The sequence below is a fragment of the Amblyomma mixtum genome, chromosome 1, assembly GCF_055824585.1.
Source record: "Amblyomma mixtum isolate Tamu chromosome 1, ASM5582458v1, whole genome shotgun sequence".
Lineage (NCBI taxonomy): Eukaryota > Metazoa > Arthropoda > Arachnida > Ixodida > Ixodidae > Amblyomma > Amblyomma mixtum.
This window is the reverse complement of record NC_143012.1, coordinates 26,423,564-26,451,274: the sequence shown is the minus strand read 5'-3', so window position 1 is coordinate 26,451,274 and position 27,711 is coordinate 26,423,564. Positions and strand designations below refer to the sequence as shown.

Sequence of the window (27,711 nt, the reverse complement as noted above, 5' to 3'; positions counted from 1 at the left end):
GCTGAGGCCATTTACGGCATTAACATGTTTTGTGAGGCGACAATGAACTACTCTTTCGATCAACTTGACTAAATTTGAGGTTAAAGCAATTGGCCGTATATTGTCTAATTGAAATCCGTTCTCTGCATTCTTCAAAAGCAAAATTATTTTCGCAATCTTCCAACTCTGAGGAATCCACGTGTTTTCCAATGACGCGTTGACGATATCTAGAAGATGAGTGGTGAAGTCTTGCGCTAAAATCTTCAACATACCCACAGTAACCCCATCAGATCCAGGGGCAGCAGAATGCATTAAAGAAACAATTGGTAGGAGCTCCGATACATCAACCTCAGTATAGTCCGAGCTTGGGGCGAGTGTGTGTAGAGGTTCTGTTTTCTGCATCTGAAAACGCAAAGCCAGCCCCTGAGCGATTTGTTCAAGGTTTTGCTTTGCCTCCTGAGGAGACAACACTATTGACTTAGTGCAGTTGGCGGTCAGAGAGTTCTTATTGCGCGCCATGAACCTATACAGAGCCTTCCTATTCTGGGGACTTGACAGATACGTATTTAAATCTTGATTATATTCCTCTTTGGCTTTTTTGACAGTTCGTTTGAAAGATGCAGAGAACTTATAATTTATCCAATTAGCTGGGCTCTGATTATAGGAAAGGCTTTTCCAGGCAGCTTTGCGACGACGATAAGCCTTCTCACACTCCTCCGTCCACCATGGAGACGGCTGTCTGTCAGGGACTGAGGTGCACACAGAGAATACAGAATGCTGAGCAGCATCTTGCAGAAAGGAAATGGACTGCTGAGCTCTCTCTGCTCGACTAGAGCTAACTATAGATGGAAGTGTGGCAGACATTAATTTTTTGTATGAAATGTGATTTACAAATTTCATTGTCGCCCCACTCTTTCTGAGGGGAGATGTTAGAATGTTAAAAGTTATTGGAAAGTGGTCACTAGATGTACCCGAGTCCTCTGTTGACCATGCGGACACCCCAACCCCACGAGTAACTAATGTTAAATCTATGACTGAACGATAAGCTCCTCGCATAAAGGTTACAGCTCCGGAATTGCAGCAGCGCAGAGCATGCGTGGCCATCCATGACCAAAGAAGCTGGCCGCAGGAGTCTGAACTGCTACCCCAGGCACTGTGGTGCGAATTAAAATCTCCTGCGATGACTATACCGCTTGCGTTGCTAAGTAAGCTATCCAAACTGTCTGTCCTGTGAACGCCTACAGGGAAGTAGACGTTTGCGATAGTAACTTTCGCGCACTGTGGAAGTGAGATGTCGACTGCCAACAGTTCGCAGTCAGGGAGCATAATTTTGTTCGAAATAGAGGCCCGGTGACACATTTTGGTAGAGACCATAGTTACTAGCCCGCCGCCTCTGCCGGTAATGCGATCAACTCTGAAAACACGGAAGTTTTTCATTGAGAATGATTTAAGTGGGGAGAGCCACGTTTCTTGCAAAAGAACTATATCTGGAGTATGTTTACGAAGAAGTAGTTCAAGATCTGGAAGGGAAGAAAGTAGAGAGCGGCAATTCCACTGAATAACTTTGAGACCCGCCATGATTATTGACTGAGGAAAGAGGCAGCAACAGCCTCTTTCAGCACATCAGACTGGGGGATTACTTTTGAAGGTCCTTTCCTTGCTTTGGGTTGCGAAGCAACTGTCTTAGAGGGTGAGGAAGGAGCTGGACGCTTCTGGGTAGGGCATAGCATTTCAACATCCGTGGTGCAAATATCGACGCTAGACACATTGCCTGGGGCGGTGGTGGGAGGCGGGACTTGGGATGCGTCCGGAGGCGACATGGGGTGACTAGAACTAGCAGCACAAGTTGGGAGAGATGCAGACGTCGCCGCCTGAACAGATGATTGAGGAAGCGCAGATTGGCCTGCAACTAGCTGCGATAAAGCCTCAGCAAAAGTGCTCAGCATTCGCTCGACGACCACAGAAAGAGCCTGCTCTACTGTGGACACAATAGAAGCAGTCACATTTGACTCGAGTTCTCCAACAGAAGATCGCGCACGGCTAGCGTACGAGTTATTCTTGCGATCAAGATGTGCATAAGCATCAGCTCTCGAGCATCGCTTCACCTGGATAATGTCTAACAGGCTTTGCTCGTCAGCGCGTTTCGAGCAGTTGACATCATCAGCTGGGTGGTTGCAGTTGCAGAGGCAACACAGGGGCTGATCAGAGGAGCAGTTGTCAGCTGAATGACCTTGACCACAAAGACGGCAGCGCGTCGCTGATTTGCACGCTTTACCACTGTGACCGAATCGCCAGCAGTTAGAACATTGGAGAGGACGGGGCTGCAGAGGGTCCACACGGTACACAATCGGCCAGACCTTGAGCTCAGAAGGACAGGAGGAGCCAGCAAAAGTTGTTATGACTGATTCTGTCGGTACGCGCGAACCATTTACTTCTCGACTGCACCTGTAGACAGCAAGAACCCCCACACCTGCATCTTGAAACTCTTCAAGTATTTCCTGCGGGGAAGAAGCTGGGTCGACGCCACGAACAATGCCTTTGGAGCAAGCGAGCTGTTCCGGGATGAAGGCTTTCACCGGCAATGAGTCAAAAATTTTGCACTGTAGCAGGTCTGTGGCGCAAGCAATGTCAGAGGATTTGCAGACAATGCCTCTACGGCCGAATGGCCGCACCTCAGAGATCTGTAAATAGTGCTTGGTTAGAGACTTGAGCTCCTGTTGAAGAATTTTAGAGCTTTTCATCTTGATCACGCCCTCACCGATCGGTACGAGAGCCACAGGGATGACGTCAATTCCATTTTTCTTAAAAGATTCCAGCGGCAAGCTTTGGGTGGGCAAGCTGGCAAACCAGGCTGCCGACCCTCCGCCCGGGGAGGTCAGCGACATACCTGAGCCAAACGCGCCCTCAAATGCGCATTTACCACGCCTACAGACCTAACCTTAGACCTGGCCAAATCCCCCCACGTAGAAAGGCCTCACCAGTAACGAGCACGCAGGCACCAAGGCATACTTCTTCGTCCAGGCTTCTCATTGTCGTCTTCTTCATCGCTCGTGGCAATAATTCAACACGTGGGTATCACAAAAACCGGGTGACGCGTTCCTTTCCATTGCGCTAAAGCAAAACGGAATACAGGCACTGAAGGTCGCAAAGTACGCATTGCACGGCGGATGCACTTGTGACGGCACGAGAAGTTAACTTTCAGTTCCGTGACCTCGGGCAGGGTTTCTATTCACCAAAGCGAATTGACAACATATAATGTCCCGTTAAGAAGCCTTCGGGAAAAGAGAACTCAGTACGACGATATATCCCTGCGCTCACTGCAGATGTGGTTTTCCTGGATCTTGAGCTTGTTCACAACCTTCTTACGAATCATGGACTTCCAACTGCGTGTCGTATAGTTCACATCGACTTTGTTGTGTTGCGTATGCCCCCAGCAAGAAGTGAGGCAGTGGTACGATTTTTACATCGCCTCAAAGCCCGTAGCCAAAACATACACTTAGCCGACGACAGACCTGGGTTAGAACCCCGGACCAGGGCGAATTTTTCTTTAACTACGAAGATTCTGAGAAAGCTGTGTAGATTCCCTTGTAGCCGTATGGCTGCGCTTGGGTGGATGCCAATGAGTAATTACTACCCTTATTACAAATCTACTCCACCTTGGGGGGGATTCCCCTGAAACATTTGGCCAACACTGTTCCCACCTCGAGTTACTGATTAATGCGCTCTCACCCTACCATAAGCTTGCAGAAAAGATTGTGGCAGAAACACGGCAGCAGAACAATACGCGTTGGCTTTCGCAAAATTGCTGCATAAACGGAGCGTGGGAGCATAGGCCGCCGGCGTACTCTAGGTTTGATATCGAGGATGATAAAGTTGAAGACGGGCCCGTGCCTTCGCACAATAATCGGTTTAACCAAGTTAAAGCCCTGTTACTTTTGTGTCTAATTATTTCCATACCTTCCTGCTACCTCTCTTCAGCAGGCGATTAAGTTTGTTTAAGAACAGTTTTTATTGCCTCAGCGCATTAAAAAGGATGGTTATATGAATGGCGAAAAGTTTGCTGATCTGAGTTCAGAAGGGTCCGATGATGGCATCCATCGGTCGCAGTAGGATGCAGCACAGTTCGGCGAGAAATCCGTCGTGGCCAAGGGCGAGGCTCTCGTAGGTTTCAATGCTGGGCAGAACCATAGCAGGTGACGGATGTCTGCTGTGGTCTCTCTCCAAAGGCAAACAGGACATCCGGGCCGGAGAAACAAGCCTCGGATGTTAAAATCAGGCACCGATCAGGTACCCATTCAGGTACCTCATTCCCCTTCCCTTGTTTGCTTAATTGCTTAGCGAGTGCCTCGGTTCTGGCAGCCTTGATGCCATAGGAAGCATAAGAGGGTTCTCACGCAGCTTCCACCCTCTCCGTTCGATGACGTTCTACGTCACACCTGCGGTAACTCAGGACGTTCTACGTACGTCGCTTATGAACGTGGGTGGCGCTGATGAACACTCTCAAGGTTAGGTTACTTGCAAACATAAATACCCCCGAAAGCTGAAGATTTGACAGCCGTCGCCGTAGCTCAGATGTAGAGCACCGGACGCGTAATTCGGAGGTCGTGGGTTCGGATCCCACTGGCGGCACGTGGTTGTTTTTTCTTCTGCTTTTCTAATCAATTAGCTTTAAGCGATAACATATTCAGTAATATTCCAAATTGACCAACCCCACAAAATAAATAAATAAAATTGAAATAAAAATCCCCTGTGCACCTTGGTTTCTGTGGCTGTTGGCTTCGGTCATAATTAAGGCCTAATTAGATACCAGACACCGAAATTTACTTCACGTCTTCGCTATAAGAGGCGCATTTAATGCGGGCGCTGCAGCTTGATTCTCCATCCCGGATGACTAACACATGCACTCAACTATCTGGCGCGCAGGCTTTGGGTGGAGATTTAAAACAAAAGCGCATAGAAACAGGAAATTCTACTCAGGCACATGACCGGATGCACAGCTGCCTGGATTTTTCGAGCAGCCGTCGTAGGCCAGAACAACAGGCCCGAGAGGTAAGTCGGCATCAACGAGAGCTGAATTAACGCTCAGTGTCTTTGCCGTTTCATCGCGTATATTTCAACTCAGCTCATAATTTGAAATATTGACGAGATATTATCGCAACTATTATAGCTTGTTGCTGCACGCTTTGCAGCAAATCACACGTATAGCGGAGGACGCTCAGTTCTGTGAACAAGTTTTGGTGGCTGACATTTCTTAGATCCGGTTCCCAAGTGTTTAAATGTTTCTTTAAAGGCGAGTGCCAAGATTTGTAACGGGGGTATGAAAATCGCAGTTTGTTACGAACTCGTCGAGACTAGAAAAGATGACCGCTTGACAACGTCCACTCGCGGGAGATATACGTATACGCGTTTGTCTTCTGTGTTTCGTTACGTTCTCCCTATAAGTCATATTGCGTTCTGATGACTTTGACAAAACTTTACGGCGCCTGTTTTTGTAGTCCGATTTCGTATTTAGCGATTCATTTTGCCATAACTGTTCTCTTGCATAGCACCAACGCACGGCCAAAGCAAAGAAGCCCTCTTGAAGGCAAACACCGGGCCCGATTTTCGGATGTACGTGGAGCCAATTGGATAAACTCCGCGCGCGGTCAGTCGCTTCAGAAGTGGTCCGAAGTGGTTCTGTGTTCTTTTAGGGCGGCGGAGCGATGTACTACTCTCTCTACGCTTACGAAGAGCCGCTCTACGTGGCCCAAGAAGGTGACATCGTTCTGGTCTCCTATCCCGGCTCTGGTGTCCACTGGATCCAGCAGATGGTCCAGCTGATCCTCAACTCCGGCCAGAGCGCCCGGAACTACGCAGAGTTCATGGGACGCACTCCAATCATGGAGCTGGCTGGAATCAAGCAAGGACGTGACGAGGAGGTCGTTCCACTGGGACCGAGGACATTTCGAACCCACTTTCAGATACTGCGTGCCTGCAGCATGTCGAACTCTAAGGCCAAGTACGTCTATGTCGCCCGCAACCCTTGGGACTGTTGCGTTTCCCTGTACCATCGGATAAAGAGTTCTTCAAAGCCCGCGTCGCTCGCACCACGTACCTTTGACGACTTCTTTAAGATCTTCGTGGAGGGAAAGTTTAGCTTCGGCGAGTACTTCGATCACGTGTTGTGTGGATACGACCGCAGGGAGGACGGCAACGTCTTCTTCGTCACTTTCGAGGACCTGACAGCGGACAGAGAGGGCGTCGCGTTGAAGTTGGCCTACTTCCTTGGCGAGGAGTACGGAGACGCGCTCGAAGACCGGGAGGTGTTTGCGAATGTCTGCGAGAAGTCGAGTTTCGAGTATATGAAAGAAGTTTACGGCCTTCCGATACGGGTTCCCGACACGCCTTCTTCTGTTCCGTCGACAACCACAGAACGTGCCACTGCGCCTGGTATTCGCTACGACGAAGAGTTCTGCCGCATTCTCCGCTCTGGCAAAGTTAACGACTGGAAAGGGCACTTCACCTTGGACCACCGAGACAGGATGCGGGAGAGGATAGCAGAAAAGACCAGGGGGTCCAACCTGATGAGCCTGTGGAAGCTGGAGTCTAAGTACAAGTGCTTGACTGCTTGTTCTTGAAAAGAAGTTGATGCTTCAGCGAGAAGGGTTTGCCGCAGTCTTCACGTTACTGTGTCCTCAGAAACATGTAACAAAGCCGCAAGGGGGATTATGTTATGAATGCCTGGCGACTTCTACGAACAGGTCTGTAAAGGTCAGCGTATAGAGATAATTCTTTATGCTCTTCATTTTTCTTCCAATAAATGTGCGCCTACTCAAAACAGCGCAGTGCGGTCGTTCAACTCACGAAGTGTTTGCCGTTTTTATTCTCCAAGCCGGGTTTTTCATCTATTATTACTGATGGCAACAGCGAGAAGACAACTTTCTTTGATGCTGGGTTTTGTTTTAAAAAATTTTCTCAGCCGCTTAACCTTTCGCTTGGCGTGAATGATGTCGCGATTTATCTATGGGTTATGTTCACTTGTTTTCTTGGTTTTAACCGGTACGTAGTTACGCAAAAAGCTATAATAATGTTTCAGTCTTTGCCACAGTGTTGCGTAGCCAGTGCTACTGTCTAGTGAAAGTTATTCAAATAAGGAGAATTCATAAGATAGGTGGTCGAGTATGGTGATGTCTGCTCTGTGGACATTTCTAGCAGAAGTTGTGATTTTACTTGCACTCGTCCAGCGCTGTGCACTATAGCTTATGACGTCACATGGTCGCGAATGACGCTATCGCTATGTGCAACGCACAGACTAAGAGTATTTATCCTACAAAAGCAAAGACAACTTCAGCATAACACCTGCCGCCAGGTGCAGTTTACTGCCTAAAATGTGCTAGCGACTTCCGCTTGTGCCGAGAGCTCTTAATACTGAACGAAGTATCCAAAACAACGACTGAAAATATATGTTGCCTTTTATCGTCCAGTTTAGCACAAGCGTTTGACGTCACAATGTCGTAGGTCACAGCTGGTGGTACGTGCTTTTCACGCATCTAACCGGAGCACGTGCCAGCAACAGCACACAATGAAAAAAAAACAGTAACAAAGCATGTTTATTCGACCAGCAAATAGCAACGTCTACATAAAGTGCCCGCTTCCCAGGTACAGCAACGTAAGAAAGCAGACGGTCACATCACTTTCTGAAGCCACCCGCCTTGCAAACTTCCCCATCTCTCCGTGCTCACGTATGTGTTTAGTGTTCTGCAACACCTGCAACATAAAATCTGCCTTCCCGATCGAAAGGCACGACAGAAATTTCTGTCGTGTTACTGTCGTGCGACGCAATTCTCTGTCGCGCGACAAGCATTTTTGTCGTGCATTGTGTCGTGCGACAGAGGCTCGTGTCGTGGATTCACTAAGAAAGCAGCAGGGGAATTTTGCGTAGTGCAAAATTTAATCGCGCTATACCTTGTCCATTTACAGCTGCACATGACCTTTAAGGCGTTAATAAGAGAAAGAGGCATAATTAGCAGACAATTTTAGTTCCGGTTGACGGTGCCTGTTGAAAATGCTGGAATGTGGGCTGATAGCACCATTATGACTACACATCTGATTTCCACTTAATTCTTTATTAGGGTTTAAAGTCCCGAAGCGACTCAGGCTATAAGGGACGCCGTAGTGAAGAGTTCCGGAAATTTTGACCACCTGGGATTCTTTAACGTGCACTGACATCGCACAGCACACGGGTCTCTAGAATTTGGCCTTCATCGAAATTCGGCCGCCGCGGCCGGGATCGAACCCGCGTCTTTCGGGTCAGCAGCCGAGCGCCGTAACCACTGAGCCACCGCGGCGGGGCTCCACTTAATTCTGTCCACATCTTAAACAGCTATAGATAAATATCATCATTGCAAACCTTGAATCGAGTTCCTGAACGTAAGTAAACCTGATGCTTCTTTATCAAAAGCTGGCTCATGGCGAATCACTCAGGGGGAGACACTGAGCAGCACGGAACGAGGCAGGTCTGCCCAGAATTTAACAAGCGTGCTATACTATAATGAAAGAAGTGGTGAGTTGGCAAGACGGCTGTGCTCTAGGCAGTTTGTTTTGTGGTAGATGCAAGTTGCCAACGACAAGAACGAATATGTACTCTTCCACTTACTATACACTGAACGAAAATACGACGACATCTTTGCTTAAACTATCCATCACAGTTCTGCGTGCTTTCTTAATTGAGCCATAAGTGCGCCATCCGAGGATATATATACCAAAAAATACGGTGTTGGTGCAGCATACAAACACTGCGTGGCAAAGGCAGTTCAATGCATTATGACGTCGTGTAGTCACCCGTGTTAGTTCCTATTTTTCAATCTATCGATCTATATTTAAAGCTAAAAACTGATTTATTGTCTTACTGTCACGAGGGCTTCAGAGTGGTTTCACAATTAGCTCTGTCACCGATAACATTCCTACTAACTGTGGTCAAACAGCGTACGTGTCACTGCAGAACGTGACCTCAAATAAACTTTAACTAGTACTAAACGTTATCCAAGTGTAAGACCCGGCGTCGGTACACCAGCGTTTTAGGCTGGTAAGCCTGAAGGCTGAATTTGCCTTTGAGCAGTTTTCTAGAGCGAAAGCTCTACTTCACGGCCAAAGCTGCAAAAGCCGTTTCAGCGCTGAAGCCTGACCTTCACTTGGCCTTGTGATCCTAAATAAATAAAATAAATATTGTCGCGGCTAGGTTTCGAACCCGCGGCGGCACAAACAGATCAGCTTCGCTGGCCTCTGCAAGAGAGCACTATGCTCGAACTTGTTTTGCGCAATGCTGGAGAGTCGGAGCAGTTCACATGAATGCCGCAAGGGGCGTGAGTGTAATTAAACTTTTGTGTTTGAACCAATCACAGTGCTGGGTTTTCATACACGGGCTTTGTAAGAGTTTTTCAGCTGGTTTTACCAAAAACTTTGGATCTAAACAAGCATACAGTGAGCAGATGAAAGTTAGTCAATTTCACAAAAAAAAAACGTGTTTAAGTGCAAACTGCCGTTTTGATTATCATTTATTCCCGGACTTTTGGCGTTTTCGCCGAATGACATCTGTGTGGACAATTACCAAACCACTCCGTGTCACGTGGGAACTGAATAAGGCGCGACAATTAACCGTGTGAATACTTCAGTTCTTAGGTAGGTCGTTTGATAAGTTCTTTTCCTTAAAAAAAGGCAGCATTTCATATTGCTGCCGAAACGCTGGCTATAGTTTCGATCTCGTGATTAGCTTCAGCCTAATTTCAGTCGGATTCCTTACCCACGTGAAACAAACCATTGAAGACAAACCGTCGACAGTCTTTCACAAAAGCTACTTTTGCGTAAAGGCACTGATTTCGTCCAGTAACCGATCTTAACAACGGCAAATATGGTGTTCGCTTTCGTTAGTCTTTCTTGCATAACATTTTTTTACGCATGTAATCTCTCACATTCTCAACGCCAAGCACAATGAGAAGTATTCCTTTCTACAAATTCACAAATCTTGCCGTCTGAAGTTAATTTTTGTTGAACAAAGAACTCGCGTAATGTTTTACAAGTCTCCAAGGAAACTTTACTTTCACGACAGAGTTAACAAATAGCGAAAACTGGCTGTACTGTGCAATTGGCAGCCGGCAAATATTACGCAGAAAAAGAAATAGATTTATCATGACCTTGAAGGGAATAAACAAATAAACGACGGGTATACCGCTTTCTCACTGAAAGAGCGATCATGCGATCCTCTTACTTAAGACTGTCGAAATCAAGCGAAGCTTATGTCTGAAGTCGCTGACTGTTCTCGTGTTGTTGACATGAGAGGTGCACGAAGCAGCTGTGACACTTGTGCCATTGCTAGCTGCAAACAGCTGCGCGCGTAAGCATGTGCGTCCATCCTCTAATGGCGGCCATGACGCACGCACGTGACTCACTGTCGGTGAGATCAGAGCAACAGAGCCTTTTGTTATTCCCACCATCCCTTCGTCTCTATTGGCAGCGTCATTCTACCAAATGCAACACGGTAATCTCTTGTGGCATTGCCAAACACACACCGTCCGCACAGAAGCGAATATACATATAGCACACATACAAATTCGTTCTATTATTCTTTTTTCTTTCTTCGAGGGCCGTTACGTGCCCAGCTCGGCAATTTCTGCCTTAATGTTGTTCTTGGCGCGTTCCTCGTATTTTCTCCGGAACGGCTCCGTCGAGAAGATGTTGGGGATCTGAAGAAAGGACCGTAGGACCTGCGGAGTATCAAACACAGAAAAAAAGATTTCAATGCTTTAACGCGCGTCAAAGGGGTAATCAATGAACGGAGTCCTTAACATGTCACTGCCACTTGTTACGCCTCTATACAAGCAAAATATGCTGATTAGCTCCAGTATAAATATACAATTGAACCTCGTAATAGCAAAGTTGAAGGGGCCCGGCAATTAATTCGTTATAGCCGTAACTTCGTTATAGCACCGTGTTGACCGAGCTCTCAAGGGGAATCGTCATTTCTTCGTTATATCCATCATTACGTTATGAGCCATTTCGTCATAGCGAAGTTCGACTGTAGAATGCGGTAAGAGAGCTCTGGTAGACGTCCCAATTAGAACACAGTAATTAGCTGTTATAAACTACCTATGCATTTTTAACTTCTAATTTGCACGATCTGCTATGCCTGCATATTTGCCATATTTGCCTTCACGATTGTTCGGCATAAAAAAACGTGGATTCAGCCGTAACAATACAGACTCCTCTCGAGGCACAGCTCAAGGAAATGCCGTGAAAGTTTCCATAACAGCCTAACACCGAGCTTTAACTGGAGCAATGTTTATTCAAGTGAAAAAACACGATACGAAAACAATTTAATCTGCGCAGAAAGGAGAGCATTGCGGAGTAGCTAACGATTCCGAGACCGAATCTATATTTTGGGCCCAACACTAGCCACGACAGAAACGAAATCTCGTCTTCCCGCCATTCCCGCAGTGGATGAAGTTCCCTTTAAGAAACTCGCATAGACAGTGGCGCCGTTTTTCCCTCTAGGTAATTTAGGTCTTCGGGAAACTCTACGAATCAGAAGCTCAGAAACGTGGGACATATAAGGAACCAAATATAAGCACTTACTTTCGACCGAAGGCTCTTGTAGACGGCGTCAGGAACGAAGCTGTACTCTTGCCGCACCTTTTCCGTGTAGTCTTTGTATTCTGTAGGCGGAAAAATAAATAAAAAGCTAGTTGTTCCAGTGCAGTGAAACACAGTCTTCGAAGTTGATGAAGTAAGTAAATTACCAGCAAAAACAGAAGCAGCAAACAAGCAAACAAAAAAATTCGGAGTAGGTAGCTGCTTTATTAGGCCATTCACGCCATGAGGTGCTGCTTCTCTGTGTGGCAAGACAATGCTTCACCGCCATGCACAAACGCTTTGTGGGGGCGCTTTAGATGAGACGAAGGTACACGCATATGAGAAACCTGTGAGCGGGTCTGTTCGATAAGCTTCACTGCAAAGCTTTGTTTGCCATTCATTCTTGTTGGGCCGAGTTTGAAGTTTTTTGAACGCGCTTTACTGACTGTAGAATAAAACAATATAGAAGGTCGCCATGATTGCTGAAGGGTGGATGATCTTGCTCTTGCAAGTAGTAGCGGCACGAAAACGATCCGGACGTTTTTTTTTTTTTTCTGCAGCCTGCGGTTCTTGCCTTCATCTTGCTGTACGTAGCTAGGTAGTTCGCCTTGCAGCAACGAAATAAAGTAAAGCAACGCAGTCCACTTCAAGGATATATAAAAGAGAACTGGTTGTAGAATGCAACTTCCCCTATGTCTACCTTACAATTAATTTGCAGTAGTGTAGAAGCTGTAAATACGACCAGCCAGTCAAGAACACAACCATGCCAATGCATTGTGTCTATGCGTGACAATCGCGCACAGGACCATTAATTACTCTCCTGTCAGGAGCGGTGATCACAATGGTACACTGAATTTATACTTGCCAATCACGAAATACGTCGTGTTTGTACATTATTCGAACCCTCCAATCAGGAGAAAAACCAATGTGTATTCAAGCGCTGCCTTTACTTCATAGAATCGTAAGACATAAGAAACCAATCAGCTTGGTTAGCATAATATAACGTGCGATGTCAGTGCACGTTAAGGAACCCCAGGCGGTCGTAATTTCCGGAGTCCTTCACTGCGGCGTCCCTCATAGCCTGAGTTGCTCGGCTCCCGGCCCGACAAATTTCCAAACATAGTATAGTTAGGTCCGGTAAGAAAGGAAGTATATTAAACAGAAGAAAAAAACAAAACAGAAAGAAATGAAGAAATAAAAAATGGCTGAGGCTTAGCTTAGGTTAAGCCTAGTCAGATGCGAAGCATATTGTCGCCGAGTTGCATATCGAGCACGCCGCTTGGCTAGACGTTCTTCACGCTCTTCATCAGTCTCTGTAGCACGCCGCAACTTTTGCTTCTCATTCCAACGAGCAGCCCTGTCTCCAGGAGGCATCTCTATCCCGTGTACGCCTAGCAGAGGCAGGCGCGCTCCAGCATCACGTGTTCACTACAGCGCACCTAGCGGCAGAAGCAGGAAACACATTGGTCGCGACGCCTCGCGCGACGGCGCGAGCTGGGGCCCCGTTTCTCCTATGTCGTTACGTCACGTATCACGTGGTCCTCCTTGGTCGCGACGCCTCGCGCGACGGCGCGAGCTGGGTCCCCATTTCTCATCTGCTGTGACGTCACGCACCACGTGGTCATCCTTGGTCACGACGCCTCGCGCGACGGCGCGAGTTGGGCCCCGTTTTTCATCTGCTTTGACGTCACGCATCACGTGGTATGACATGGAGGTCACGAAAGGTCAATGGTAACGACACCGCCGCGCTCGAGGAGCTGGGTTGGGCTATTTTAGTATGCTTCGCATAAAAGAAGGAAAGCACGACAAATAGAAACAGATTGAAGTTAGCGTAACTATATTTTGCCGATCAAAATCTAATAGGAATAAAACGCGTCGAGTTCAACATATCATGAAGAAAGGCGCGTCTCTTTTGAAACAGACTCTGTATACTCGGAGCAAGACGATGAAAAAAAAAGTATTTAGAAGCAGGCTTGCGTTTTTTTTTCCACAAGAGAAGCCGGAAGAGCGAGCGTAAAGTAACTAAATGGAAGTAAATGCAGCTAGTTCATTTTTACAGCACCTTTCGCCACAGAGAGAGTATACAGGTCCATGTTTTGAAAATTTCTCTCTCTCTCTCTCTCTGTGGTATCTGCATCTGGCAAAGAATCCACGGCGTTCAGGCACTTTTTGTGACTGTAACTGATTTATTTGTGTTGCAATTGCACTGGTGAACGTCGGTACTGCCGCTACCAGACTTCGGAAGAAAAATCTCAAGGGACAGCTTGTGAGTATTTCTGCCGTGCGTCCCCCCCCCCCCCCCCCCTCCGCTTCCTCCTTTTTTTGTATCATAACTTGCAGCGTTCGTCTCTGTGTTGCGTGTTTCTTCTCTGTGTGCGTACTTCTTCGCAGTAGTTATACAAGAATGCGATAGACCAACTAGCCCAAAAGTTCGTTTCATCCCTTCCCTTAGTAGGCTACCTAAGGTAGCTTTCTACCAGTATGTTCTCTCGGAGAAAATATAGGCGTACGGGCGTGTTTTCCATCTGACACGTACCCCCCCGGAGCCGATCCTTGCAGATACCCGGAATGCTGACTTGGCAGCCTTAATTCCGTTGTTCCGCCGCCAGCCTCGGTTAGACAATGTTGGGTCACCCAATAAAGTCATCTATCCAGCGCTACTGCTGTTACCACCCCTCTACCACTGTTGCCAGGACTCACCGGCTGGGCTGCTCCCCAGCACGCACATGTCGAAGTCGAGGAAGAAGTGCTTGTCCTCGCGGCCATACATGCCCTCCTGTTTGTGCTCGTCCGTGCTGTGCAGCTTGGTCAGCTGGATCAGCTCCGTCACCGAAAGGTACAGCTCCGAGTCCTGACGAAAGAGGGGAGTCTCAACTATACGAGGTAGCTAACCTTTGCGGCTTCTCCGCATGACAGCGACGAAGCACGACGGGCACACAAACCATTCACATAGGGTCGGTCATTATTGAACTTGTGCAGGCAACACTGTGCACTCTAAAACACAAAGGGAGAGGGGTCACTCGTTTTGGAGTAACTACATTACCACAACCGTTAGTCCCTCAAAATGCCAACCTTTACTCTCTCGGAGACTAATTACAATGGGAGTCAGCCATAGCTATAGTCTCCTTGTGAAATAATCGTCCGTCGCAAGGACTAAGTGCTGCATTTACTCCCATTTTACTCGTTTTAGGCTTAGAGTAGAGCTGTGCCAACTTCGGAGTGGTGGTGGTGATGGTCTATATTGCGTAACGCGTATTGACCACTAAACATGGCACTTGCATCGAACTCGTCCTCGATACGGACCGCCTTGACAACGGTTTTGTGCACATCAGCAAAAACTCCACCGATCACAAGGAGCTCTTGTAACGACTAAGCAAGCACACTTGCAAAGCAAACTCACTCTGCAGTTCTACTACCTCTCTAGCTGCGTAGAAATCTGCCATCTCTTCTACAGAACATAAATGCAATTTAAAAACTCCTTTAAAGCCTTGCACGTCGACACAAATGTACTGCTCGGATAAATACTCATGCAGCCTAAACACAGATGAGGGCAGCATAAAAGGGAACACTTAGTTCGTACTCAATATCAAATTTGTTCTTACTTGTGATCAACGTGAAAGTACCTTCACCCACCAGAGCGCAGTTGTCACTTGCACACTTTAAACACGAATACGCCTATATAGGAGTAAAAAGGGGATAAGCTGTCTTATAGCACCCTCTTTTTTATAATAGGAAGTCCGCTAGAGGACAACTTATCCCCTTCATACTCTTTTCTCTTTAGAGTGTACTTCGGAAGTAATCACTGAGTGCATGCTGGTAAGACGATCACTCTTATAGTATTGCTTGCAAGTGTGAGAGATGCATACGTTATGCATCATGTAATAGAAAATAACTTTTCCTGCGAAGACGGCGGTAAACAATGTCGAAGTCCCCGTAGCGCCATTGTCTAACGCTTGTCGGTCATGTGAATTATTTATAGCGCGGCAGTGCAACGCTTCAGCGAACAATGTCGACACGGAACTGGTTCCGCCATCTTTTGTATCTTGAGGCGGCTCGAAAATTGAGAACCCAGTGTAACCATTTCCTGCCACGTTCGGACTATAGTGAGCGAAAAACAAAATGATATCAATCGAGATCTAAAGCGCAGCGGAGCATGCAAACCCACCGCGGGTATTCGGGCCTCTTCGGCGAACTTTCGGAAGGCTTCGATGCATCGTTCCTCGTTTTCTTGAGACTTGGGATCGTATTCGATGCTGCGAAAGGAGAGAACAATTTGTCAGTGAAGGTGTTATTTCATTTCTATATTTTTGTGTCTGTACCCCTTCAGGCATACTACAGAAGGCTAGGTTCTGAGCATTGTATTTCGTGTGGCATATTCATGTACTTCTTTCATGTATCTAATACTGACCGACTCCCCACTGTAATGCCTACCGGCCCTGATAGCTACACTCACTAAATATCTTAGATCACTGTGCGCAGATTCAAACTTAACGTGCTAAATCATCACCATTACAGTCATCATCATCAGCCGATGTCGACTTTAGGACAAAGGCTCTCTTCGAAATATCCCTCCTTGTCCGAGCTAACCTACTAATCTCATTGTCCAATCGACCATATATAAGGCCCCCTGCTACGCTTGCCCTCTCGTGGAATCTACTCCGTTACCTTCAGGGACCAACGGCTACGTTATCTTCGCAAAACTGCAAAGAACTGCTCTGAATGTATCAAACGACACCAGAAATCCAGGTGAAACTAAACTACAGACAGTGAATAGAATGGGAATGCTTAAAGTACAATCTTTGCCTAAAGAAACCGGGCAATTGTGGTTTGTTTCTTTGCTGCGTAGCGAAGCGCTTATAGCAGCCATTAAGCTCAGAATCTTTGTACAGTAAGGTAAACCCTTGTTCTCACGCTTTGAAACCTTTCGGTCTTTAGGCGTGTCGTAAAGGCTCCGTTATACGGTTGAGAAGCAAAAACCGGTTGCTCGATTACTCTCGGCAAAGGTCACTGACGATTGTTTTGAGCAAATATTGCTTTTCAAATGCTTTCAAAATTAGAAATACAAATCAGCGCGACTTACGTGTTGTTGAAAAATATTTTCTATGAAAAGTGTATTTTGACTATGAGAAAAAGACAAGAGTATATTTTATTCTGTTCTATATTAATCAACTAGCTATGAGAACAGCACCAGTTTATGCATGTAAGGGGAAAAATTATTGCAAGAATGGGCTGATGGACTAGCCCCGTCAAGCTACTGAGTTAGTAGCTTTTTGCTCCTACCCTAGCATTTCTTTTCTGTTGTTCAGGACAAAAAATGCTGAATAAAGTTGATTGATTGATTGATTGATTGATTGATTGATTGATTGATTGATTAAGTTAGCGCTTTTGCCCTACTAGGTTTCTTTGTTTACGTGTAATTAGGCACTGCCCACGTTTTCTTTCCGCCCCATACAGGTCGCCATTGCTCTTGTCCGATTCTACTTTCCTGAATTGAAGTAAAAAGTTTCCCGCTTGTTTTTTTCTGTTATTGTTATTTCATTTACTGCCTGTACCTGTACTCCACATGCATTATTTACAACGCTATTGTAACTGACTGAAAAATGTTCCGTCATTTTGACTGTATGCAACTCCTTGATTTTTTTTTCATCACCAGCTGTCTGAATGGATGTATCTTCACTTATAATATACATATTATATACACAGCACAAATGCAAATATCCCGCCAGCCACTAACTAGTTCAGAGCATTGACCTTCCCGACCCTCAGAGCAACTGTTTTTTTTTTTTCCGACTGTGGGTATAACAGAGGGTACTTTAATTCTCAACCCTTTTCTTCTATGTGAACACAACCTATGTGAACACAATATGGCGGCTTCCTTGGGTCTTTTTGAAAACTTCTATATCTAATTTCCCTACGGGCATGCCATAGCAGCCACTAACGAGTTCACCAAATACCCTAGTTCACTGTACGCACGCCACACTATAGCCACTAATATGTTCACCAATATCCGAGCATTCAGTAAGCCCTGCCGGCAAGTATTGATGCAATAACCCCATAGAGGCTTCATGATAGAATATCGTACAATTTCTATGATATTCTGTGACATCTCTATGATGAATGTATGATTTTACAGAACTGTATGACATCTGTCTGATAATTCTATATGATTTGTATGTTAAGCCGATGGTATTTGTATGACAAACTGTATGAGTTTATTGCATCATACAACTTTTTTCAGCAGTGTAGACTATGAATAAACAAAAAACAATATATACAGGAAGTCAATAGAGTCAATAAGTCTATAGACTGTCTATAGACCATTTTTATGAGGAGGAGGTGCTCACTACTGGAAGAAGAGAGCCAGCGCTTCTTATTTACTCTATTGACTTCCTATATATATTGTTTTTTTGTTTATTCATAGTCTACACTGCTGAAAAAAGTTATATGATGCAATAACCCCATAGAGGCTTCATGATAGAATATCGTACAATTTCTATGATATTCTGTGACATCTCTATGATGAATGTATGATTTTACAGAACTGTATGACATCTGTCTGATAATTCTATATGATTTGTATGTTAAGCCGATGGTATTTGTATGACAAACTGTATGATGGTTTGGTTTGGTTTATGGGGTTTAACGTCCCAAAGCGGCTAAGGCTATGAGAGACGCCGTAGTGGAGGGCTCCGGAAATTTCGACCACCTGGGGTTCTTTAACGTGCACTGACATCGCACAGTACACGGGCCTCGAATTTCTCCTCCAAAGAAATTCAACCGCCGCGGCCGGGATCGAACCCGCGTCTTTCGGGACAGCAGCCGAGCACCATAGCCACTGAGCCACCGCGGCGGCTAACAAACAAACTGTATGAGTTTATTGCATCATACAACTTTTTTCAGCAGTGTAGGCTATGAATAAACAAAAAACAATATATATAGGAAGTCAATAGAGTCAATAAGAAGTCTATAGACTGTCTATAGACAAGTCCTAGAGAACAGTCTATAGGCAATACAAATGCCATATAGACAGTCTATAGACAATCTATAGATTTATGGCCATACACTTTTAGTAGGCTGTTGTCTATACAGACTATGAGTAGACAAAAATCAGTATATATATGAAGTCAATATATAGTCAATAAGGAGTCTATAGACTGTCTATAGACCATTTTCATGAGGAGGGTGGTGCTCACTACTGGAAGAAGAGAGCCAGCGCAACGGCCCTGGGGTTGCTGAGCTGGTCGGCGTATTCGGCCAGCAGCTCTGCCATGTGGTTCAGGTGGTCCAGGTTGTGGTGGTGCCGCGAGGGCTCACTGTACCGCTCGCGGATTAGCTTCCACCAGGAGTCGCGCGTTTTCTCGCTGCACGAGCCCAGATCGTCGTCGTCCAGTGTCACTTTGAACCAGAGCTCACGCGCCTGGGACGCCACATCGTCTTTGTTGGCCATGTCACCGACTGTGCATCCGGGACCTCGCAAGGGGTGGAGCGCTGTCTTACACACGACCCTGCGGGCAGCAAGTAGTGCAGCGCATTTCAACGGGCTGCTATATGTGTACTGAGTAACACCTAATGAGTACACATCCCTTACAGAAAAAGTTTTAGACAGTCTGTAGAGTGTCTATAAACGTCTGTCTCTAAATTCTATAGACTTTCTATAGACAAATCCTAGAGAACAGTCTGTAGGCAATACAAATGCATAGACAGTTTATAGACAACCTATAGATATATGGTCATATACTTTTAGTAGAATTTTGTCTATAGAGAGTCTATAGAATATGAATAGACAAAAAGCAATATCTATAGGCAGTCAATAGAGTCGATAAGAAATCTATAGACCATTTTTATAAGGGATAGCTTTGTGCAGCTCAAGCAATCATGATGACGGATAACACTTTTAAGGCAAAAGCCTTAAAAAATGCCTCATCGTTGCCGACAGAAGGTTGTCATGCTTCTTCTAGTCAGACCAGCAAAAAAATCTTTGTGCACGATGGGATTCGAACCACCATCCTTCCGTGTCGCAGCCGAGCGTGCTAATGGCTACGCTACTTCCTGCCAACGCATATGCAGTTCTCCTTGTCTAGGACGCTGGAGAGTGTTTGCAGAAAGGCGTCGAATCAGACGGATGCCTCACAAATCCACTCCAGTGTCTACAGCATTTAAGATTCACAAACAATTGTGTACTTAAATAACATCCTAACCACACATCAGTGACAAGCAGCAACACCGCGCTAAAGGCTTTCGCCTCAATGCACTTTAGGTCAACAAAGTGCCCCTTTGAATTTTTTGAACTTCCAGCATTCGCTGGATCAGAAGACTGCTCGAGGCTAACTGGTCCATGTTCATCTTGACTGCGTGAAGCGAAACATAGAGGGACAAGAAACAGATACGTAAAAAGCACACCTCCAAATAGTATAGACTTCGCGATATTAGCAAATGCCTACTATCGTGAGGAAGAGTTGAGCGGTACAAGAAAAAAAATGGATCAGCGAGTAAAGATTAGAAAATAAAATATATCAGTCGACCTGTGTAGCGATGGATAACTCGGCCATTGAGGCAACATGCTGAAAACGCAAGTAGGTAGTGAGTCACCACAGATGTGCAACATGAGCATTGAGCCTGAGAGAGAAAGAAAAGGCGCTTGTTCACAATGTAAGTCTGTGACGAATAATAAAGAGACACTAATCAGGAAGGCGATGGAAGGCTGCAGAGAGCCTCGGAAAGAGACCGTAGCTGCGCCGACGTGTTTGCCATACTGCCGATCGATCGACTACGAGAGACGCCCACATAAGTGCCTAAATCGGCAAGACACTCTTCTTGCTGGAAAGATACACACACCATCATTACGCCCACCAAACGGGCATGCGCAGCAAGATAAACGTATTCCTTAAGCTCGTGTTTCAGGGGTATTGAATTCCGACGGGGCGGACAACTGACGCCGGGGTTTTTTCCGTCGGCGCGACGACCACCAATCGTTGTTGGCCCTCGCTCTCTGCCCAGTGCCTATCAAAAGTCTCAGGGAGACGCTTTTGCAATGCAATTATGCTCGCATCTAAAGAACTGGAAATACGGGGGATGTTGTATGCGGCCGCACAAATGTGCCGCTGAGGTCTTATACAAACAAACAAACAAACAAACAAACAGACAGACAGACAGACGGACGGACGGACGGACGGACGGACCGACCGACCGACCGACCGACCGACCGACCGACCGACCGACCGACCGACCGACCGACCGACCGACCGACCGACCGACCGACCGACCGACGGACGGACGGACGGACGGACGGACGGACGGACAGCAACCAGCGATTCCTTCATTTTTAAAAATATAACTGTCTTCTTCGTTCTTTCAATGCACAATTATTAAGCGATACCAAAAGAAAAAAGCAACCGCATTACTTTTCTGATAGAAATTATCACAAATTGAAAGTTCATCCATACCGTACCACAGAGGTTTGTTCGAACACCCATTTTTTCCGCGTATCATAAGCGACCGGAACGTATTACCAGAAAGAGTGGTTTTCCGCAACACTGTGGAGTTGTTTAATGAAGTTTTCTGCCCCCTGCTACAATGCCCAAGTGGCGCTGCGGGTGTTGGTAAGAACAAATATAATAAATATGCGTAATTTCTACAATGCCTGAGAAAGGCCGGGAATGTGCGCGTCAGACTTGCCTCACTGACGTTGTATGCGAAAAAAAGCCATACATCTCTCGCGCAAAGTGCGGATCGGTTTGCTTTATTCTTTTTTCCTCACTTTTTATGACGTCATCTGTCCCAGATATCGCCCACAGCAACTGACAATGTAATATGCGGCTGCTATAGTCATGCAGCGCCTCCTCCTCTAATGCGTGGCGTGACCCGCATGTACGCTGTTTTTACCTCCTTTAATGAGAGATGACTACGTGCATAACAACTGGTTTAAGTTAGCACTACTGTATTGAAAAATGAGAAGAACGAATTAGAAAATAAACTCGCAAGCCACAAACTCCTCCACTAAAATGAACTGTAGGGTTTACTTTACGCTACTGGTCTACCTGAGCTTTACCAGCATGTTCATTGCAAAGCACTCGAAATAAAACAACGACGAAGGCCAGATGACAATAACAATTAAGCTCCTTTTTTTTTTTTTTATAAGGAACAGCCCAAATGTTTACGTTAGTTCGTTATACAAGCGCCATTCACGACGAGTGCGAATATTTTTTCGACAGGAATACTTGAGACGGACGTGCTTACCAGGTTCTCGTGGAATTTCATGAATTCCTTCGCAAAGCTCCCGGCGACTCGCAGCCGCTTCAGAGCCCACTAGTGCTGAGGAGGCAATAACCTAACAGGCCGATTTCCTTGCACAAAAGGCGATAAATATAGCTAGCGGCAGAGGGCAGCTATGCGGTGGCGTTGGCTATCGCTCGAAACGCGCACGCGGGCACATTACGGCGATAACACGGGTACACACTAGGAGATAAACGAGCCAGCCTGAGTGTTTTTCCACAGAGTTTTGACGGCGAGGAGAGCACTGGGAACCAACAAGACGATATTGATTCAGCTACATATTGGAGATTAATGGAGATTAATCCTGCGCCAGCCGGGACCACCTTTTCCCCGCAAACTTCCTAAACTGATCCGCCCGCCCGAATTTCTGCCACCACCTGCTACGCTTGCCTTCTTGGAATCTCCGCCTTTACCTTTGATGACTATCGGTTACTTTGCCTTCGCATTGCATGCCCTGCCCTTGCGCATTATTTCTTTTTGATTTTGATTAGGATGTCATTAACTCGCGTTTGTTCTCTGACCCACTTTGCCCTCTTCTTGTCTGTCAATGTTACACCTGTCATTTTCCTTTCCATGGCTCGCTGCGTTGTCCTTAAGCTGAACCCTCTTTGTTAGCCTCCACGTTTCTGCCCCATAGGTGAGTACCGGTAAGATGCACCTGTTGTATATTTTTCTCGTGAGGGATATTGGTAATCTGCCATTCATTATCTGAGACAACCTGCCATATGCGCTCCACCCCACTCTTATTCTAGCTATTTCCCATCCGTGGTCCGGGACTGCAGTCACTACCTGCCATAACGAGATGTATTCCCTTATCACTTCCAGTGCTTCACTGCCTGTTGACTTCTGAGACTGTTGAACATTGCTTTAGTTTTCTGCATATTAATTTTTAGGCCTACCGTTCTGCTTTGCCTAAGTCATGTACCATTGATCATGCTTTGCAGTTCGTCTCTTGAGTTACTTAGTAAGGCAATGTCACCAACGGATCCTAGAATACTAAGGTATTCTCCATTAACTTTTATTTCAGTTCTTAGTAGTCCAGTTCTCCACTTTACTGTCTTCATCATTAGTATCCTGATTATTTCGGACACTGCAAAAAATGTGTAGACTTCTTCGACTATATTGACTATCTTATCCATATTTGTAATGATACTGCCCCGACTGTCTCTAAGGGCGTACTGTCATGGACAAAAGTTTGCAGGATGCGGATTTGCGGGGAAAAATAATTATTTCTGCGCTGCCTCAGTAGACAGGCATATTGTATTTTTGTACCAGATGGAGCACGCATGTCTCCTCACGTTCGTATGCATTTCAGGGATCTGCTATGCTTGACCTCCCTGCAATAATTTTTTTTTTTCCGCGAATCCGCATCCCGCAAATTTTTGTCCATGACTGTACATCTGATTTTTTCCGTAGTGCCTAATTTCCTCTTGGCAGCTTTTAAGCTGCTTCTCTTCTTTACAGTCCGCTCGATTCTCTCCATATTTACTCCCTTATATTTTTTGCCTTGCGCTTGTTGATTAACTTTGGCAGTTCAGCCAGGGGTATCCTTTCTATGCGGTTAGATGCTTTTATATTTTGTCGTTTCTCAATAAGGGCTTTCGTCTCCTTAGAGAGCTTTCCAGTATCCTTGTCTAGCTACCATACCCCCTGTTTCTATTGCGCACTCCGTATTGATACCTGTGATATTATCATTAATTTCCTGAAAACTTATCATCGTCTTCCGTTAAAGTGTAATATCAGTTCTCCAGCAAGATCCTGAATTCCTCTACTTTCCCTCTTACAACTAGGTCGTTGATCATCTTCCTTCTAGTTTTTCCAATTCTGCGTTAAAATAGAGGCTAATTCTAAACCCCACCATCCTGTGGTCACTACATCTCACCTTGCCGAGAAGTTCCACATCCTGCACTACGCAAGGATGCTAGGACAGTGCGAATTCTATTTGACTTTTTTAATCCTCGTAGCGGTCCCTGTAGCTGACATTTATCTGAAGTGTCGTTACGATGGAGCAATGACTGGCTCTGCAATGAGAGCTTACACAGTCGAACCTCGTCATAAAGAAACGGTTTATAACGAAATGATGGATATAACGAAGGGATGACTATTCCCCATTGGAAACTCGGTCAACACGGGCTATAACGAAGTAGGCGGCGGGAAATTAACCAGCTACATCGACCTCAATCTCAACGACTTAAACTGGACAATACCGGTTGTTTAGTGCGGTGGATGTGTTTAGAAAAGCGTGAACTTGTCTTCGTCAGGGCATCATAAATGACAAAAAGAGTTAGTGCGGTGTGAACAAAAGAGGTAGTAGTAGAAGTATTCCAGCTACTACTACTACTACTACTACTACTACTACTACTACTACTACTACTACTACTACTACTACTACTACTACTACTACTACTACTACTACTACTACTACTACTAAGCCATTTATTCATTCCAAACCTCTTCCTTTTAACTTGCTTCTTTGATGCATGCGGCATTCGCCAGTTCAGTCCAGCTATCTCAATTAGACTTCGCAGCTTTGATACTGCAAAAAATGTGGAGAATTCTTCGACGATATTAACTATCACTGTCTTCTCGATTCTCTTCATATTTACTCCCTTATATCGTAGTAGTCAGCTACTACTACTACTACTACTACTACTACTACTACTACTACTAAGCCATTTAGTCATTCCAAACCGCTTTCTTTTAACTTGCTTCTTTGATGCATGCGGCATTCGCCAGTTCAGTTCAGCTGTCTCAATTCGACTTCGCATCTTTGAGGTCGTGCGCAACGTCTCGGCATTGGGAGCTCTAACGACTTCAGCTTTCAAAGAGAGAAACCCACGCGCAAGAGTATTAAAAGGAGAAGCACCGTAGAAGTGGGTGTACGACGGATTCACAAAGAGATATTGATCGGCCGGCGACAGTGCTTTACAAGTGCTTCTTTTGTACTTGAGCCGGAGGGGCTTCTTTTTTTTCCTTACGAAAGCGTTTTTGACGACGTAAAACAATGGAGTCCTGACGCAGAGAGCTGGAAATTGTACAGGATGAGGTTAGGTAATAAAGAAGTGATTTCTTGTAGTGAAGTATTTCCTTCTACTAAAACTCTGTCGCAGCTGACCCTTAGAGGAAATCAGGCCGACATAATCGCGGCAAGGGAGGAAATATCAAAAGTAAGCGTTCATAGATAGAGACATTCGCGAATATCTGCCACGTCGTTGAAGGCTGCGATGATTTTGAAGCTCACCAGCTCTTTCCCTTTTTTGCTGTAGCAAGTTCAAATGAACATTTCAGTAGATTTAACAAGTGATATACAACAAGCTAATCCACAGGAAGCAGGAAAGAAGTATTCTCTACTTGCGTAACCTGTGTTATAAGTCTCTGTTGCAAAACTAAGTTTATTCATTTCCTGGGATAGCGACCACGCAAGTGGGGTTAGTTCTGAGAAAAACGAAGTTAAATTTCGGCTCACTATCCGGTCAGGACAAACTACACTATTTTAGCACCGTTCCTACTAGTATTAACTTATCCGACATGCTAACTGCACGTCTGGTTTCCTACAAGCCAGCCATACGTACATAACCATAAATGTCAAGATGCGAAAGCCACGTTAGCTTCCCTATTCTCCCTGTGCTTGCAAGTGACAGTGATGAATAACGCAGACGCAACGCCTCTCCGTGCTATGATACGCGATGTACGTAAACAAGGTCACGCTCTCTTCAAACCATGTGCACGGAAAAATACGCCCGAATGTTCGTGCTTGCCCTGGCGACAGCTATATATGTATTATAACCCCTCCTCCTCACCCCAAACCGGATAACATTCTCGTTCGTGACCATATGTACGCCGGAGCATTCGAGGCCGTTTTGCTCCAAAGAAAGACCCAAACTCAGCTGTAGCTGTCAACGGACCAAACCGAGGACAAAAGCGAACACAGGGCAAAGATCAAAAGCGCGCCGATTTCAATTACGTCCTGTCTTACGTTAGCCCGTCGTTCTGCTCCGAGTGATAAAGCCCGAGTTACTTCTCCGCAGCAATCAGTCCATGAAACCCAAACAAAGCACTTCCTACAGCTACTACAGTGAATTGCGCAATCCGCGCCACAGGCAGTTGTGCGCACGTCACACGCTCTTCCTCTACCTGCGAATGCAACCGACTCTGGCACGCACGCCCACTCACGGCAGTGCACATTCGTCTCAAATACACAGCACGCAGGCAGGTAGCAGCTGCGTAATCGGCGAGAGCGTGTGGTGAGTGTTTTCTCCGGCCTGGGTAAGTCGGATTGGGGTGGCGGGGGGCGACTTACGCGTTTCCGTGATCCAAAGGGCGTCCGATAAGGCTACCGGCTGTGCTGCAGGTTTTTCTAGCCCAGCTGGCTCGCTCACCTGGGCCGTATACGAGATCGACGCCGCTGGCTCTGTTGCCCAGACGTATCGGCCCCCTGGCGGCTTAGTTGGGAAGCTGCCCGCAGGACTTCGATCGGTGCCCGACCGACCGCGCCGGCGGCATGGGCGGGGCGGGTATGGGGTTGCCAGAGCGGGTCACCCGTTATCGGCGTCATCCAGAGCTCCTCGTGAGCTCCAAAAGACTGGACATTGTTTGACCGCTGCATGAGTATGTTATTCTGTCCAACTACGTGTGTATAGAGTACTCCAAATGTGCTCGTTTCAAATGCTGTCATGCTGGAACTATTTCCTAGGCGGCTAGGCCGTTGACCGTCCGTAGTTATGCTGGATGGCGAAGGGATTAATTACTTTTGGAGTATGGGGACTACGGAACAGTTTCGTTATTTATGAGACTTTTTCACGGTGGTATTGGGCGTGCTTCTGATGGCACAGCGCTTGAGAAGCTTCCCAGTTTTCCCACGCTCCATTAACCCTACACCCAGCACTCCCCGTTCCCGCTTATGCGACCGAGCCAACCGCGTGAAATAAAATATATCCATTTATGCATCTACGACAATTTCCTTTCGCCTTCCGTGGCACACTGTATAGAAGATTTAGGATCGCAGAAACGGCACGACATGTGCGCATTGCTGAGAATATTCAATCACTCATGCGTAAATCACTCGCGATAATTGTCATTATAATTGGAAGAACTAGCTTATAGTTACAGCGACGACGGAGGAGTGAGTTTTGATTATACGCCTTTATGTTGAAGAATAAGTTGCAATAGACCCGCCTATTGGAAGACTCTTCCTAGACCTTTCCTTAGGCGGGCTCGGAGTTCTGCCTCATAAACACTTGTAGACAGTATTCTGGCGATCACAGCACCGCTCATGTGAATTAATGCTTGCAACGTACGTGTCAGTCAGGTGGTCCTGCTGACTTGTCGATGCTGGCTTTAATACCAGTGTCCCAAGTTACGAGCTAAGCTAACACGGCCACACCGTGCCACACAAGCAGCTTCAACATACCAAACAAATACTGGACAAACGCTTTTTTGTGCGGGAAACAGTTTATGAACGCTTTTTTTCTTATAATGTAAGATTTCATAATAGCAATCAACATATCCGCGGAATACCCGACGGCAGTTTGCATTTTTGTTTCTATTAACGTTGTTGCTACCGTCAAAAGCGTTCCCCATTGGTTTTTTATAGCAATCTTAACTCTTGGACGCGATCGATGGAAACTCTTCAAAAGAAAAATTTTGTTACTTATCGAAAGAATGGACTATTACATTCCATATTTTCATAAAAATATCTTACAATTTTTCAATTTAAAAATGCCCTTGTCCGACAATGTTGAACATGACACATTTGAATAGTTAATCGAAGCTCGCGCAAGTCTTTTTCACAAGCGAAGTGTCCAAAGAAGCGTCCGATGTACCCAGTCGACCGATTAAAGATAAGGCGGACGTCGC

At 45.9% G+C, this 27,711-nt stretch overlaps 2 protein-coding genes across 2 annotated transcripts; one reads left to right on the top strand and one right to left on the bottom strand.

Moving 5' to 3' along the window:
- Window positions 1-4,779: 4,779 nt before the first annotated feature.
- LOC149365816 (sulfotransferase 1C2-like) lies at window positions 4,780-6,821 on the top strand. Its single transcript, XM_089546423.1, has 2 exons — window positions 4,780-5,028; window positions 5,526-6,821. Exon 2 carries the CDS (start codon window positions 5,682-5,684, stop codon window positions 6,594-6,596), a length of 915 nt encoding a protein of 304 aa, XP_089402549.1. The 5' UTR covers window positions 4,780-5,028; window positions 5,526-5,681; the 3' UTR covers window positions 6,597-6,821.
- A 729-nt stretch (window positions 6,822-7,550) lies between these two features.
- Window positions 7,551-26,307, bottom strand: LOC149365815 (uncharacterized). Its single transcript, XM_089546431.1, has 6 exons — window positions 26,156-26,307; window positions 18,777-19,088; window positions 15,749-15,836; window positions 14,284-14,434; window positions 11,587-11,666; window positions 7,551-10,718 (listed from the first exon to the last, which is right to left on the bottom strand). The coding sequence occupies exons 2-6, from the start codon at window positions 19,028-19,030 to the stop codon at window positions 10,602-10,604; spliced, it is 690 nt and encodes a 229-aa protein (XP_089402557.1). The 5' UTR covers window positions 19,031-19,088; window positions 26,156-26,307; the 3' UTR covers window positions 7,551-10,601.
- Between the last annotated feature and the right edge of the window lie 1,404 nt (window positions 26,308-27,711).